Here is a 13,368-nt window from a genome sequence, read left to right on the forward strand (position 1 = left end):
TCTAGAACATGCAATAAGCTGCGTTTAAAACTGTACGCTGGAGCCTTATCTCATTTTTCTTTATTTCAGGGAGTGGAGGAAAGGAAAGGCTAGTGGACAGAGGTGTGTGTGTGTGTGTGTGTGTGTGTGTATGACTCACCTGTTATGGCTGGTACTGTCTCATCCTCACACCCACACCAGCCCCTGTGTGCTTCCTCCTGCAAGCTGTTCCCTCAACTCACACAGGAAAGAGCTTTTTCTTGTGTCTTTCCTCTTCGTTGTCCTCCTCTCCTCCCGTCTCCTCTCTTCACACACATTTCTGCTTTTAACCGGGCTCATCCGTCACGCAGCCACTTTGACATTGATTGCCATGTTCATGTGTTGTGTTGTTGAGTTGGCAGCGTGTCTTGCGGTCTGAGCCCTGATTCCCTTTGGTGGCAGCATGACTGGTGCTGCTGGCTACACACACACACACAGAAAAGGCTGCGTGTGTTCGCTGTGTTATGAATGATTCACACAACTTTAAAATCATAACTGTTAATAAGCACTTCAGGACCGCCGGCACAAGAGAAAATGATCTTTTTGTCGATTTTGTCAGGGTGGCTGTGTAAGCTTACAGACAACAAATTCAAAGTTTAATTTGTTAATCAAATTTCAATTAACCTCTGGAGGTAAATTGATTTGAAATGTATGAAATGTATTGACGTGCAGCCATTTCTCCTCGCCTGTGTTAGCAGGAACCATATACAGTGTGCTGTAGGTTAGAGTTGATTACAGTGTTGCACCTCCTGAAATATTCATCAGTGGCCACTTCTTCCTTGTTTGGTGCATGATCAGCACGATGCCAGCCACTTTATCCTCAACCTACCTCACCGTGCACATCTCCAAACAGCATTCTAATAAATTATTAATGGTCTGACAGTTGCACAGAACAGCCCTCCACCCACAAGTATCCATTACTCCCTCTCTGTGCCGTTAACCAATATGAACTGCCGAACAAATTGGCCCAATTAATTTAAATTAATGTGGAGAGGGAAAGAGAGGAGACAGGCCAAAAAAATGAGACAGAGTACATCGGTCTGAAATGCTTATTTGAGGTGTAAAAGATTGATTTTCCATCATGTTTGTTACTATTATACAACTTGGGGTTTATATTTATGTATTATGTGAGAACCACCTACATCAGAGGCCTTTACAAATGCCAGGATTATTCTTGCAGTCTTCATTTGTGTATAAAGATATCACCACAGACAGTAGCTAAGCAACAGTTGAAGAGAAAGATAGGACTTGTGTTTTTGATGTGAGGTCCGGTGAAATGAAACTTAATTTATGTGGTTGAAAAGAAGGACTCCATTGATTCTTTCTCCACTTTTTTCCCCCCTTACAACAGGAAGTGGCCTGACAATGACTTTCATCCCTCGAGCACAGACGTTCCCCAGCTTTCTGTCTGACGAGCCAGAACGGGAGGAGAGCCAGCACCAGGAAGAGGCACCGTCGCCCTCTAGTGGCTGTGAATCCAGTTGCAGCCTGAGACCCCTTCAATGACAGAGAATTGCTCCACCAAAACTGGACACTTTACCCACTGCTGTAGAAAGGATGTAGAAATATGTATAGTGACATGTGTAATATATCATTTCCTGGTGAACGATAGTGTCAACTGTAGAGCGAGTGGAACAAGAAAAGGATCCTGAGAGGGATGATTTTTTTTTTTTTATTTTGTATGTTGTGTGACAGCAGCGGTAGCTTCAAAGATTGCACCAAAAATCCTCTAAGTGTAGTTTTACAGTGTTTTATGTTGTCATTATGCTGTTTAAGATAGCAGGACTTAGAGGCACTAATACACCAAGTTCCATCATAAAACAATGTTAAAAAAAAACAAAACAGACTTTTGTTCTGAAAATGATGAAATCACACCGGGCTCATTCCAACAATGTGCCGCCTCAGCAACCATTTCCGGAGAGACGCCACCATTTTTGACACATAATCCTCCCATACTTACTGCGCTTCGCCCCCTCTCAAGAATGTGAAATTGATCAATGCCTTACACAAAAAGCGCTTGACTTTGATGGCAGTGATGAATCAGCTAAAGCCTTTAATCGGTTACAACCAGCAACGGGAAAAAGACATTCAGAAATGTGCTTCGAGGAGTGTCGACTGTCATGTCGGAAATGATAGAATGCAACCTTCTCGCAGCCTGTACTTTAAACTGCCAACCCTGCATTACGCTAGCAGAGCAATTTGGTTTTAATAGCTTCCTAGCTCCTCTCCAGCACCATGTACGGTGCATGATACCACTGGTTCATTAGCAAAAGGAGAGAAGCGAGATGTTTGTGACCTGATGGGGCCAGTTATGCAAGATGGAGGTAAAGTGTTATGCGCGTACAGGATTAAAGTTTAGAAAAATGTAGCTTTATCTTTATGAGCAAATCTGTGCTCGGTAAAATGCTGAAAAACAAGCAAAAGTCATTAAAGGAATAGTTCAGCATTTTGGGAAACACACTTATTTGTGTCCTAGATGAGAAGATTGATACCGCTGTCATGTCTGTATGATAGATATGATCCTACAGCAAGCAGTTAGCTTAGCTTTGCACAAAGCCTGAATGGGGAAACAGCTCGCCTGGCTGTGTGCAGTGCTAACAAAACCCACCCTCTTGCACAGCTTGTTTTTACACGAATGAGATATATCATATTAATTAGCAAGCTTTAGAGGTGCTGATAGATTACTAGATTTTTTTTTTAACCATATCTCATCTAACTGTTTCCTTCCTTTCCAGTCTTTGTGCTAAACTAGTTAAGCTAGTTAGCTGTTTGTGATAGCTTCATATTTAGCATGCAGACACAAGAGTAGTATCAATCTCCTCGTCTTAACTCCCGTCAAGAAAACAAAAAAGTGCCAGAGATGTGAGACTAGTCCTTTAAAAACTAATAAAAATGTCCTAAAATAATAATAAAGATAAAGCAGCCTGACAGCTACCTTATTTTTAGTGTCAGACACCTTATACAGTCTTGTTTTCCATCCATCCAAGTACGAACAAGAAGTATTAGTGGTCATTCTCAGTAAAGCCTAAATCAGTAAATCCTTTCTATAGCATGTAGTTTTTGAAGTTTGTCACGAAGTACACGACTGCTGTGACGAAAACGTTCTCTGCATTGTCCTCATCGAGTAAGAAGTGCCTTCGACGCAGACCGCAGAGCGTGAGACCGAACCAAAGCATCGTCTTTGGGCTTTGAGTTTACCATTGTGTGAATTTAGCTTTGTACCTTCAAAACATTCAGAAAAGTCTTAAGTTTCTCGTAAATACAGCAGCTGCGAAATGCTGTGTTATACCTGAAGTACTTCTAACCCTAACCAAACAAGAGCTCTCTGACAAAGCCGAGAATACCACTTGTTACCTGTTGGTGGCTGTCAGCAGACACTTATTCATCTCTTTTTGTGGTAAAAATGGTTTCTGTTACATGCTCATGTTAAAGAAAAGATCTCTCAAATCCAGAAACTGCAGCAGCACTGAGATGAAAAGGGTTTCCAGTGACAGTTCGAAGCAGCAAAGCAGTCCTTTAATGTCAAACCTAATCACTTATTTTGTTTAGAAATCCTCTTGCACAGGAGCTACAGGCAGAAGCACTTATTTTGCGTTGGTTAAACGTCGCAGTCAGTCACTTTATTTTATGTATCATATTTAAAAGAGCTCAACCTTCGTATTAATTTGAGTCTCAAAGTGCCCATCTTCAAACGCGTCTGCATCGCAGAGCCCATAGTTCAAAGACAGTTGTAGACATATCCAGCCACATTTCTGCCCTAGTTGTAGCTCAAGTGTGGTTAATAAATATCTGTATTAATAGTTCCACTCCATCTGGACCATTAAAGAGAAGGCTGGAGGAAGTTCTAGTCGACCGTGTTTATCATTTGCAGTTTCTGTTGTTTATTGTAGCCGTTCACCTGTTTGTAGGTACGATGTGTCGTCACGATTTCTGTTACTGTTACTATATGATTGTGTTTGTGTCCACCATGTTTTGTGTTCCACTCCCGTCGGATTATATGTTAATAGCACTTTGAATACATTGAGTGTAGGACTACAGTTTTCACTAAATGTACATATGTAATGTTTTTGATGATAAAAAGGTAATAAATTGAATGTTCTATCATGTAACAGCTTTTTTTTTTGAGGAAATAACACTTATTCACTTTCTTGCAAAGAGTTAGATGAAAAGACTGACAGCACTGACATGTAGCTCTTGCCAGGCCAGCAGCTGGTTAGCTTAGCTTTAGCATAAGTCTAGTATTAGCTAAGTAGCTAGCATAGCTCTTTTCTAAGGTAACCAAATCTGTCAACCAGCACCTTTAATGTTCCATAAATATGTAGAAAAAGTAATGTTTTATGGAGGGTTTCGTGCTGAATATTTTTTGGCCAGATACAGTAACTTCCTGTATGGCAACCTTATGGTGACAGCAAGAGTCCATGTAGTTAGTCCATAAAAACCTTCTATAAAACCACAAGTTGTCGTTTTTTTTTTTTTAACACTTTGGTTTGCGTACATATTAAAGAGCTGTATCACGTTAATTAATGAGCTTTAGTGGTGCTGTTACCTTCAGACAGCTAAGATGGCCATTTCCGTGTTTCTAGTCTTTATGCTACGTGATAACCTTTTCACAGCAAATCACCTGGCTTCCTTGAAGTTCTCAGTCAGTGATTCTTTCCGTTCCCTCGTCACTCTCAAGCACTCAATCACAGGAAATCAACGCGGTGAGTTAGTGGCTATGACGCTTTTATTTATACCACATAGAGCCATTTGCAGTCTCACACGCACCAGTTTCAGTTTTGCTGGTCACCCACACACAGTCACAGTCAAATGCACAGTTTCAGCTTCTGCTGTTTTGCAGCGAGATGAGAGAATGAAGGCGAAAACTTGTGATTTAGAACTATATATTGTCCCATTATGTTCCACTTTTCTAGCTTGTCCACATTTGTCTCGTGTCCTAGCAGGATAGCCTGCATATCCATTACTGCCTCTGCCACTGCCTCCATGTCTATGGAGATAAACGAATCAGATTACACTTAAACAACACACAGCTTAACAGTGCGAACACAAACCTTAAATATTAATTTACAAAAGCTAATAGGCAAGCTTAGGAATCATAAAACATAATAAATACATCAGGGAAAACTTGTGAAAAAATAAAACACTCATCAATAAACAGTAGATAGACAACGTATAAGGAGCTACGGTATAAACTAAAGCACAGGATTAGCTAATTAGACTTTAGCTTTCATAATAAGAGCGTGCTGTAACTAGAATGCAGCCATCCTCGACGGAGAGCCCTTTGGGGGAAAGCAACAGTCTCAAGCGATGGTACAGTGCTGAGTGACTGCTTTTCTTTTCCGTTAGATGATTAGACACTATTGTCAAGCTTTGAATGGAAACCAGGAGGGATGGAAGTAAAAGGAGAGCAATTACACAGGCTTTTGTCAATCGTTTTACTCAGGGGTTAGAGAAGTGAAAAGAATGATTATACAGGCCTTTGTCTGCTCCTCGTGCATGACGGCTACTGTCAAATACTGTTTTGCCCAAAACAAATATTTCCTCAACAGTAATTATGAAGTACATACTACATTTAATTAGTGGGAGAAGGGCTTGACTCAAACAGCTTCCTGAGACGTACAGCAGCAGCTTGTCAACTCATTTCAGATCACAGTTTGAATATTAATCAGCGTCAGAGTGATCCCTGCATCGTACTAAAAACTCAAATAAATAATCAGAGCTTGTCATTATGGGTTCAGTTTTGCTCATATTTATATCAATCTGAGAAAAGCAGAGGGCCCGTTGACAGCTGCGACAGATGAAGACTACACATCCAAATTACATAGTGCATCGTATTTACATGTGTTCAGTGATCATGAAGCTGACGGCTGGTTTTGTATCGTACAGTCTGCAGGTTGGCATAGATCGGACAATTTCGTATCTGCCTGGACTTCTTCCGGGGACACATGGATATATTCTCATAGAAGTTTGGCTGTGAATATGTGATAGATTTTATTAGTACATGAGGTGTTAGACGAGGACATGTGACAGATGGTAAAGTAATGGCTGATGCTTGGCAAAAAGTCATGAAATGTCCCTTTAAATGGTCTCTTAAATTCTGTGATTACATTACACAGCTGTTAATACACCAAAAATACTACAATTGTAAAATATCCTATTAAATATTTCAGTTAATAACAGGATGGCCTATACATAAGGAAATAAGAATATAACGTATAATAATAAAATATTTGGCAAGCTGCTCTTATACATTATCCAAAGGCCATGCCACTGTCAGTTACTGCCAAGCAGCATTAGTTAAGTTAGCATAACTGTGCTGTATCAAACAAGATCAAGAGGAAAGTGGAACGGCTTTGTAATTAAGTGCATGTCTGATGAGAAGATAAGGGAGCGCTGTAAAAGTGTCAAGGGTCAAAACAAAAGTAGATATGATGAATAACGTGAGGCTCACCTGTCTCTGAGATGGGTGCAGTTTGACTCTGTATTCCTCTCTCTTGTTCTTCTTCCTGTGGTGATTAGTGAACCAAAGTAAACAGAGGAAAAGGATTTTCCATAAGTGGGAATTTCAAATGCAACCTTACACATTTCTTAGGGATAAGTTTCTTCTGAAAGCAGCAATAATCAAAGAACAGTGGCACATTTTAAGCCATGCTAGCGGTTAGTTCCTCTTTGGCCCGTACTGAAATATGTCAACCATTAGATGGACTGCCATGAAATTTATAGACATTCACGCTCCCTGGAGGATGGACCCTCATGATCCTGGTGATCCCCTGACTTTTCATCCAGTGCAGTGGTTCCAAACTCCTCAAGTGGTTGTAAAATAAAGGAAAGCGGAAACATATTTCTGCTGGACAAAACTCTTTTTTCAGACTGTTCAGGCTGGAGGAGTGATGTTCAGTTTGGATTAGGGTAAAATATCAGGTTAAGCCAATCAGGGGGCAGAGTAGGGAGGGTCATGCCCTTGCCATCCTAGGAAAATATTGCCAGTGGCCTACCTGCTTTGTTGCTTTACTTCAAATAAAATGCAGCTTTTGGAATATTGAAAAATCAAAAATTTGCTTTCAGAATTACAAACGACCTCACGATGCTGCATCAGTGCTGTTAGGGTAATGGTGAAGGTTAGGGGAATAAGCTGGGCCATAAATTAAGATTGTACCCACTTCAGCAAGTATTAACATGCTAACATGCTAAATTGAGATGTGAACACGGTAAACTGCTAAACATCAGCATGTCGGCATGTTGACATTGGCATTCAGCTCGAAGCGGAGCCACTGTGGGGCTGCTGTCGACGCTTGTTGATACTCAGTTATATTTGATTATGTCACTTCACCATTTATTCCAAACCGCAAGAATCTGAGCAATGTGACTCAAAGTCAATAGAGGGACCCATATTTCATGGATTTTTGTTTGCTGAAGATATATGAAAACACACTGTGGGATCTTACCTGCGCCTCACTGCTAGTATGATGATGACAATGAGTAGAATAAGCCCAGAAGCTCCAGCCCCGATGTAAATATACATCATGTACACAGATAGGCTGAATCCACCTGGATATGAAATTAGAGAAAATAATGAAAATAAACACCAAAGCCACCTGAAAGCGAGCGTTTTCAATAAACATGTGCCAGAACGGTGCGGTTTTATTTGTGTTTGTGGTGACTGATATGTATGTTTAAGGCTCATGACTCACTGATGCAACATGACATTAAAGCATGCCGTGTATATAGTGAGCACACACACAATACACACACACAGCTTGCCAGTCAGACCTGTCACAGGATGTTGTGGTTTCAGCAGATGTGAGTAGGAGTCTGCTAAACTGTTTCAGATTATCATCACAGGCGTTTCAGTGTTTATGTTTCATCAACCACTGAACTGCATAAATAATTGCATCCATAAATAATAAGCATGAGAATCAATTCAATCATCCAGGCATGAGGTCATACATATACATAGACACACATATGTGTATGAGAACAAATGCACGCGGTCTGTCTTTGTACCTGGAGGGGGCACAGTGAGCAGCACCGTGGTGGTCTGCACTCCTGCATCTGTGCTGAAGGTGCAGCGGTAGAAACCACCATCTTCCTGCACCACACCTGTCAGGTGCAGACTGACATCCAAACTGTCTGTGCAGCTGACCCTGCCCCTGTCGCTGTAGTCCTCGCCCACCAGGCCCCCCTCCACCTTCTTACACACCCCGATGATGCCCCAGGGCTGGCTGTGCGGCATCCTCTCCAAAATGACCTGGTACACGGTGGCGTTGCGCTCGTGGTTACAGCTGATGGTCAGGTTGTCGTTCTGCTCTGCCACCAGCTCCGCGTCCGCCTCGATCACCTCTGGGGTGGGGGGCTCCGTGCTGTCTTCGTCTTCCTCCGGGGGCTCGTCTGGAAACAGAAGAAGGTGGAGGACAAACAGGAAATTGCTCATCAAAGGGAGACAGAAATCTGAACGTGCGATGGAAATGAAGTCTGTAAAGTTTCATTTTCAGCATCAACTCTTGGTTTTCGGGGGGCCCAGTGATTTAAGAGCTCAGAGTTCCCACCTCAGTCATATCTTTTACCTAAATCTTCCACCTGAATGTTCCTTGTCCAGGGGCCTTGAGGGAAGGTCTGAACGGAGCAGTGGTAAAGCCCGATATCCTGATGAGTGACATTCCTCATGGAAATACTCCCGTCCATCGGAGTGGTCCTCAGGAACTCTATCCTCTCTCGGTAATGGTGAGAGAAGGCCACCCCGTACTCTGGGTGGAAAATGGCTACTGGATTCTTGTCTGGTATTTTGGTCCAGGACACCATGCTGAGGTTGCCGTACCAGGGGCACAAACACTCGAGGACCATCCCTTCCTCCAGGCGAACTGTGACAATCTCCTTCTGCTGGACAGCAACTGGACAGAGGGCATGTTTCTGTTCATTCAACTCATCGGAAGCTTGACAAAAAAAATCTGGAAATTATGACTTCTAGAAAGATACAAGCTGATAAATCAGGAAATGAAACCAGTAAATCTAAATTACATACAAGAATAATCATTTTTGTAGTATTATAAGTGATTATATTGTCATATTTTCCACGTATCAGTTCAAAATCCTGAACTTGTAAAGAATTGTTTAGGCCTAATGCCACATGGCAAATTAAAAAAAAAAAAAAAAAAAAAAGATTTTCCCTAAATCTCCTCCAGTTGAAGATTACCTCAGCTATTCACAGCTTTGAGGCCATCCCTTGGGTAATGGTAATTAGGCTAATTTGAGCCAGTACACATATACACAGCTGACAATAGCTGGTGATCAAGCTTCCAAGTTTTCAAAGCCTTTTATCCAAGCTGAATGATAACTGATTTCAAGTCCAGTGATGCCCCTGGGAGAGCTCTGGCAAGTTTAGAATAATGATGTCTTGCAAAACTAACAATAAACAAGCTTTTCTAACATCTTAGCGGACAGTGTAACTAAACAGAAACTGTGGAATAAAGCGATGTTTAGTTTTAATTTCTGATTCTGAATTAAAGATTATAAGATGATGAAACTATATGAAAAAATATTTCAGTAGACTCACAGACAACAGCCAACGCCAGTTTCAACACTCAATCAAAATCTTTGCCTTTCATGAACCATAAACTCTCCTAAAAACTTTTCAAAACATATATCAAGTCCATACCTTTAAGAAAAGGAAGAAAGATAAGTACCACGAAGTACCAGTGGTCCTTTTGTACAGCTTCCATCTTGCCCCGCCGAGGGAGAATGAACGCTGCATTGATGAGACGAGTGGAGAGGCACCCGAGCTGCACTTCCTGCTAGCTCTCTGGCTACAGAGACACACTTGAGCTACTGGGACACACTTCATGGTAGCCCACTGTTAGCTCATTCCACACAGAGGGGCACTTTATCAGTAGGGCTGGGAATGGGAGGCAAGCTTATGGCATAAAGCTGCATGCTGCGACCCATACTGACATTTTCTAAAAATGCAACTCAGCTACCTGAAATCCTGCAATCTACAGATGGTTTCTATACTGTATACAATCCTGAGGATTTTTTTAGAAAAACACACAGTAATATCATTTTTAAGGGTGTAAATCTCGACAACTCTTGGATGGTTTTCTATGAAATGTGATGTAGGTATTCATGGTCCCCAGAGGATGGACGCTACAGACTCTGGTGATCCCCTGACTTTTCCTCTAGCACCACCATGAGGTTGATAGTTTTTTCTGATGATTATTTGCTTTCACTTGGCACCATCATCTGGTCATTAAAAAAAATAATAATAAAACAACAGAAACAGCATTTTTTTTTTAAATATATTTTTCTTTAAATAAATAAAATAAAAACCTTATGGTGGGTCAGCTTTGGTCCATGAGCCGCACTTTGGTCAGCCCTGCCCTAAACTCTTAATTATGTTGTTTCAATTTTCAGTGTCTATGAGAAAGTTCTGTTGCAATCACCGACTAACCCATGGTGGTATGGGTGGGACAACAGACTCAACCACAACCACAAGAGTGGTGGTGGTGCACTCTGTGAAAAATGAACACGGCCGCAAAGTATGACTCGAGTTGGCACAATTTGTTTGAGTGAAATCAGGCGATGCGAGACAGCAGCTAAATCTGCCACTTGGCATTTTAATATCAAAATTAATTCAGATTTGTTCAGTAGAAAACATGATACAAAACAAAGAATATAAATACATTCAGTTATTCAGCAGCTGGGAAAGGTTTTCAAGGCACTTCAACAGGTAGGCACTCACAGGCTCCTGACTGCTCTCTGCATCTGCCGTTCAGAGGAAAAAAAAGCACATTCGTAAACACTTGGACATGCAAATGCGGAGCGCCATGACAGGTGCTGATACGCGTGCGTCATCAAAGTGAATAAATGCATACCCTTCTTAGAGACGGCATGCGCCTCCTCGATTCTCAATCGGACCGAGGGACACTTCAAAGTAGTCTTGGCCTTTGAGGGGAAAGCAGAAAGATAGATTAGGACGAGCTGTTTTCATCAGAGATAAAAAGGTTGATCATCTGGTCCGTATGTGAGAGGACAATGGAAGCTTTCAGGACGAAGAGGGATTTAATTGGACATGTACCACCAATAAACTCCAACACGAGCCAGTCACTAAAATAAAGTTTTAATGCGAGGATGCACGTGTGTGTTTGTACCCTCTGGTTGTTATGGAGCAACGCCCAAAGTGCAGACGCTCCCATGCAGCGGGTCTCCATGTCCTCACGGTCCAGACAGCGCAGCAATGCCTTCATGGCTTTGTCTGGAGCAAAGACATGAAGATAATGAGATTCAACTTATTAAAATACACATGACATACGAGCATACAGTAAAACCTTTCCCTGGAAAACACAACATACTGCTATTTTTAGGTGCAAAATGTCACCACACTGTCTTTATCTGGGTCATTTCCTGGTACCTCACGGCGACATTTGTTTTGCACTTTTACTTATTCTTGCAGAAACATGACAAAGGCGATGTGGTCCTATCACTCATCACCCCTGACTGAGATATTGTATGCACACAACACACACACGCAGGAAATGTGATCTTTCCACAGGAAACAAAAATAGTCACATGATTTCACCCATCTGGTCCTACAACTCCCACCTGCAGCTTGCACTGTATGGGGGGGGGGGGGGGGGGGGGGGGTACTATATATTTTTTTTTTGCCGTCTCTGCGGCTTCCTCACTTTTCTTCTTCACCTACGTGTCTTAGAATCTTCATACACTTGATGCTTTCTTCCTAATTTATTGAATGATAGATGCTAAACTTTCACTGTACTGAGAATTTCTATGTCTCACTGAAGATTTGCACATTTCTTGAGCTCAGCCGGCAGATACAGAACAACACGGTCATCCTGTTGCACTTGTTTTTCTGGCCACCTGCTGAATGTTAGTCTTATTCACCCCGTTTGGCTCGAGCTGGTGCTCCTTACAAAAAATACTACTCTTAGACTCCAAGCTTGCTGGACGCTTGCCTTTCTTCACCGACCACTTGTTTGCTTTGCTTGCTTACGTACCTCTGCCGTTTCATGCTCGGCAGACAGCGTATGTCCAGCTTGTCTGGGCTTGTACGAGCTGGAAAAGGCTGAATTTATATGGAAGGATTTTTAATAAAAAAAAAAAAAAAAAAGGAAAATGCAAAGTTCACTTGTGGAACCAAAATGAGTATAGTTTGACATTTTGGAAAATACTCTTGTTTACTTGCTTACATTCATTTAGTCTATAATGGAGACATGAAAGCTTCCTCTTCTCCTCATCTATACTCAGCTGTTTTAACACTTTCATATCTTGTGCGAGACGTGAAGTTTAACCCACTTCCCGTCCATACCGTTGGCAATGACGTGCGGCTTGTTGGCAGGGCAGAAGCACAGGTTGTGAAGGGCGAGCAGCGCGTGGCGCCGGTGTTCTGCCAGGTCTGCCAGCAGCTCCAGGGCTCCGGTCACCCTAAGGATACTCTGCTGGCCGTCCTCTGTGAACGAGAGATTGACCAGCAGCCTCAGCCACAGGCCCATGAGGCTGCAACCTGCAGACGTGGTTTTAACACCACCCGCCTTGGGCATTGGCACGGACAGGAAGGCTTGCAGGAAATTATTCTGAGAATGACAGTGAAGGAAGCAGACAAGAGAGGTGAGAAGAGGTTTTGGGTCTTGTGAACAGATCAGTAAGAGCTGCTCCCCAGGGAGCGTGGTGTGAGTGCGAGAGAAGCTTCTGTCATTTACAGTCAGTGCTATGAATTCTTTTTAATTCCATAACACTGCATATCACACTTCTATTAAATGAATTTGACTTGTGAATTTGTTTTTTACAGTCAGTGAAAAGGAACTTAAGAAAACTGTTGAATCGGCTCATTTGAAAAGACACATTCAAACTAATCCTCATTTCGAGCAAAAATTGAAGCATTACTGGATAAAATCTCACTCTGACAATCAGGTTTTAATGTCTTCAACTTTATGTCCACCTGTGTACCAGGCCTGTACCTTTTGCAGGAGGCCTCTGCAGTCACGTGACATGGCGAGGTTAGCCAAGAGAGAGAAGGCCAGCTTCTGGATTGGGCTGTTATCTGGGGCGACCCCTGAGGCCAGCTTCATGACAGAGTGCATCAGAGAGTTGCTTAGTGTGCATTTAGATCCTGGTGCACCACCAGGGCCGCTGCCACAAAGCGAACTGCATGCTGAAATGAAAAAAAAAAACAAAAAACATTCATGAGTACTTTTCTGGTTTTATCAAAATCTGTTTCACAAATATTGTGTCTCTGTGTGAGTCATTGAAGCGTGTACATCTCTCACATACCAGCAGACACACATGCAGACATGTACCATACACGCTGTGAAATGTGAGTAGGCAGGAGCCCGTTGTGCGCAG

General features: G+C 42.1%; 3 protein-coding genes across 3 annotated transcripts in view; 1 reads left to right on the forward strand and 2 right to left on the reverse strand.

The window, feature by feature from the left end:
* The window catches only part of dok6 (docking protein 6), a 46,070-nt gene extending 43,218 nt beyond the window's left edge, over positions 1-2,852 (forward strand). The window contains exon 8 of the mRNA XM_076761466.1: positions 1,370-2,852. Within this exon, the coding sequence (XP_076617581.1) occupies positions 1,370-1,524 (155 nt within the window). The 3' untranslated portion in view covers positions 1,525-2,852. The remainder of the gene's footprint in view (positions 1-1,369) is intronic.
* A 1,876-nt stretch (positions 2,853-4,728) lies between these two features.
* Positions 4,729-9,830, reverse strand: cd226 (CD226 molecule). The gene is given in 9 exon segments (XM_076761504.1): positions 4,729-4,854; positions 4,857-4,902; positions 4,905-5,005; positions 5,884-5,989; positions 6,470-6,524; positions 7,464-7,566; positions 8,023-8,406; positions 8,583-8,906; positions 9,671-9,830. Coding segments are annotated over 9 exon segments (1,293 nt in total). The 5' UTR covers positions 9,735-9,830; the 3' UTR covers positions 4,729-4,744.
* A 777-nt stretch (positions 9,831-10,607) lies between these two features.
* The window catches only part of rttn (rotatin), a 29,304-nt gene continuing 26,543 nt past the window's right edge, over positions 10,608-13,368 (reverse strand). The window contains exons 45-49 of the mRNA XM_076721539.1: positions 12,984-13,177; positions 12,335-12,599; positions 11,160-11,263; positions 10,884-10,953; positions 10,608-10,773 (exon numbers count right to left, since the gene is read on the reverse strand). Coding sequence (XP_076577654.1) covers positions 10,694-10,773; positions 10,884-10,953; positions 11,160-11,263; positions 12,335-12,599; positions 12,984-13,177 — 713 coding nt within the window. The 3' untranslated portion in view covers positions 10,608-10,693. The remainder of the gene's footprint in view (positions 10,774-10,883; positions 10,954-11,159; positions 11,264-12,334; positions 12,600-12,983; positions 13,178-13,368) is intronic.

The sequence above is a fragment of the Chaetodon auriga genome, chromosome 21 (genome assembly GCF_051107435.1).
Source record: "Chaetodon auriga isolate fChaAug3 chromosome 21, fChaAug3.hap1, whole genome shotgun sequence".
In the NCBI taxonomy this organism is placed as follows: Eukaryota; Metazoa; Chordata; class Actinopteri; order Chaetodontiformes; family Chaetodontidae; genus Chaetodon; species Chaetodon auriga.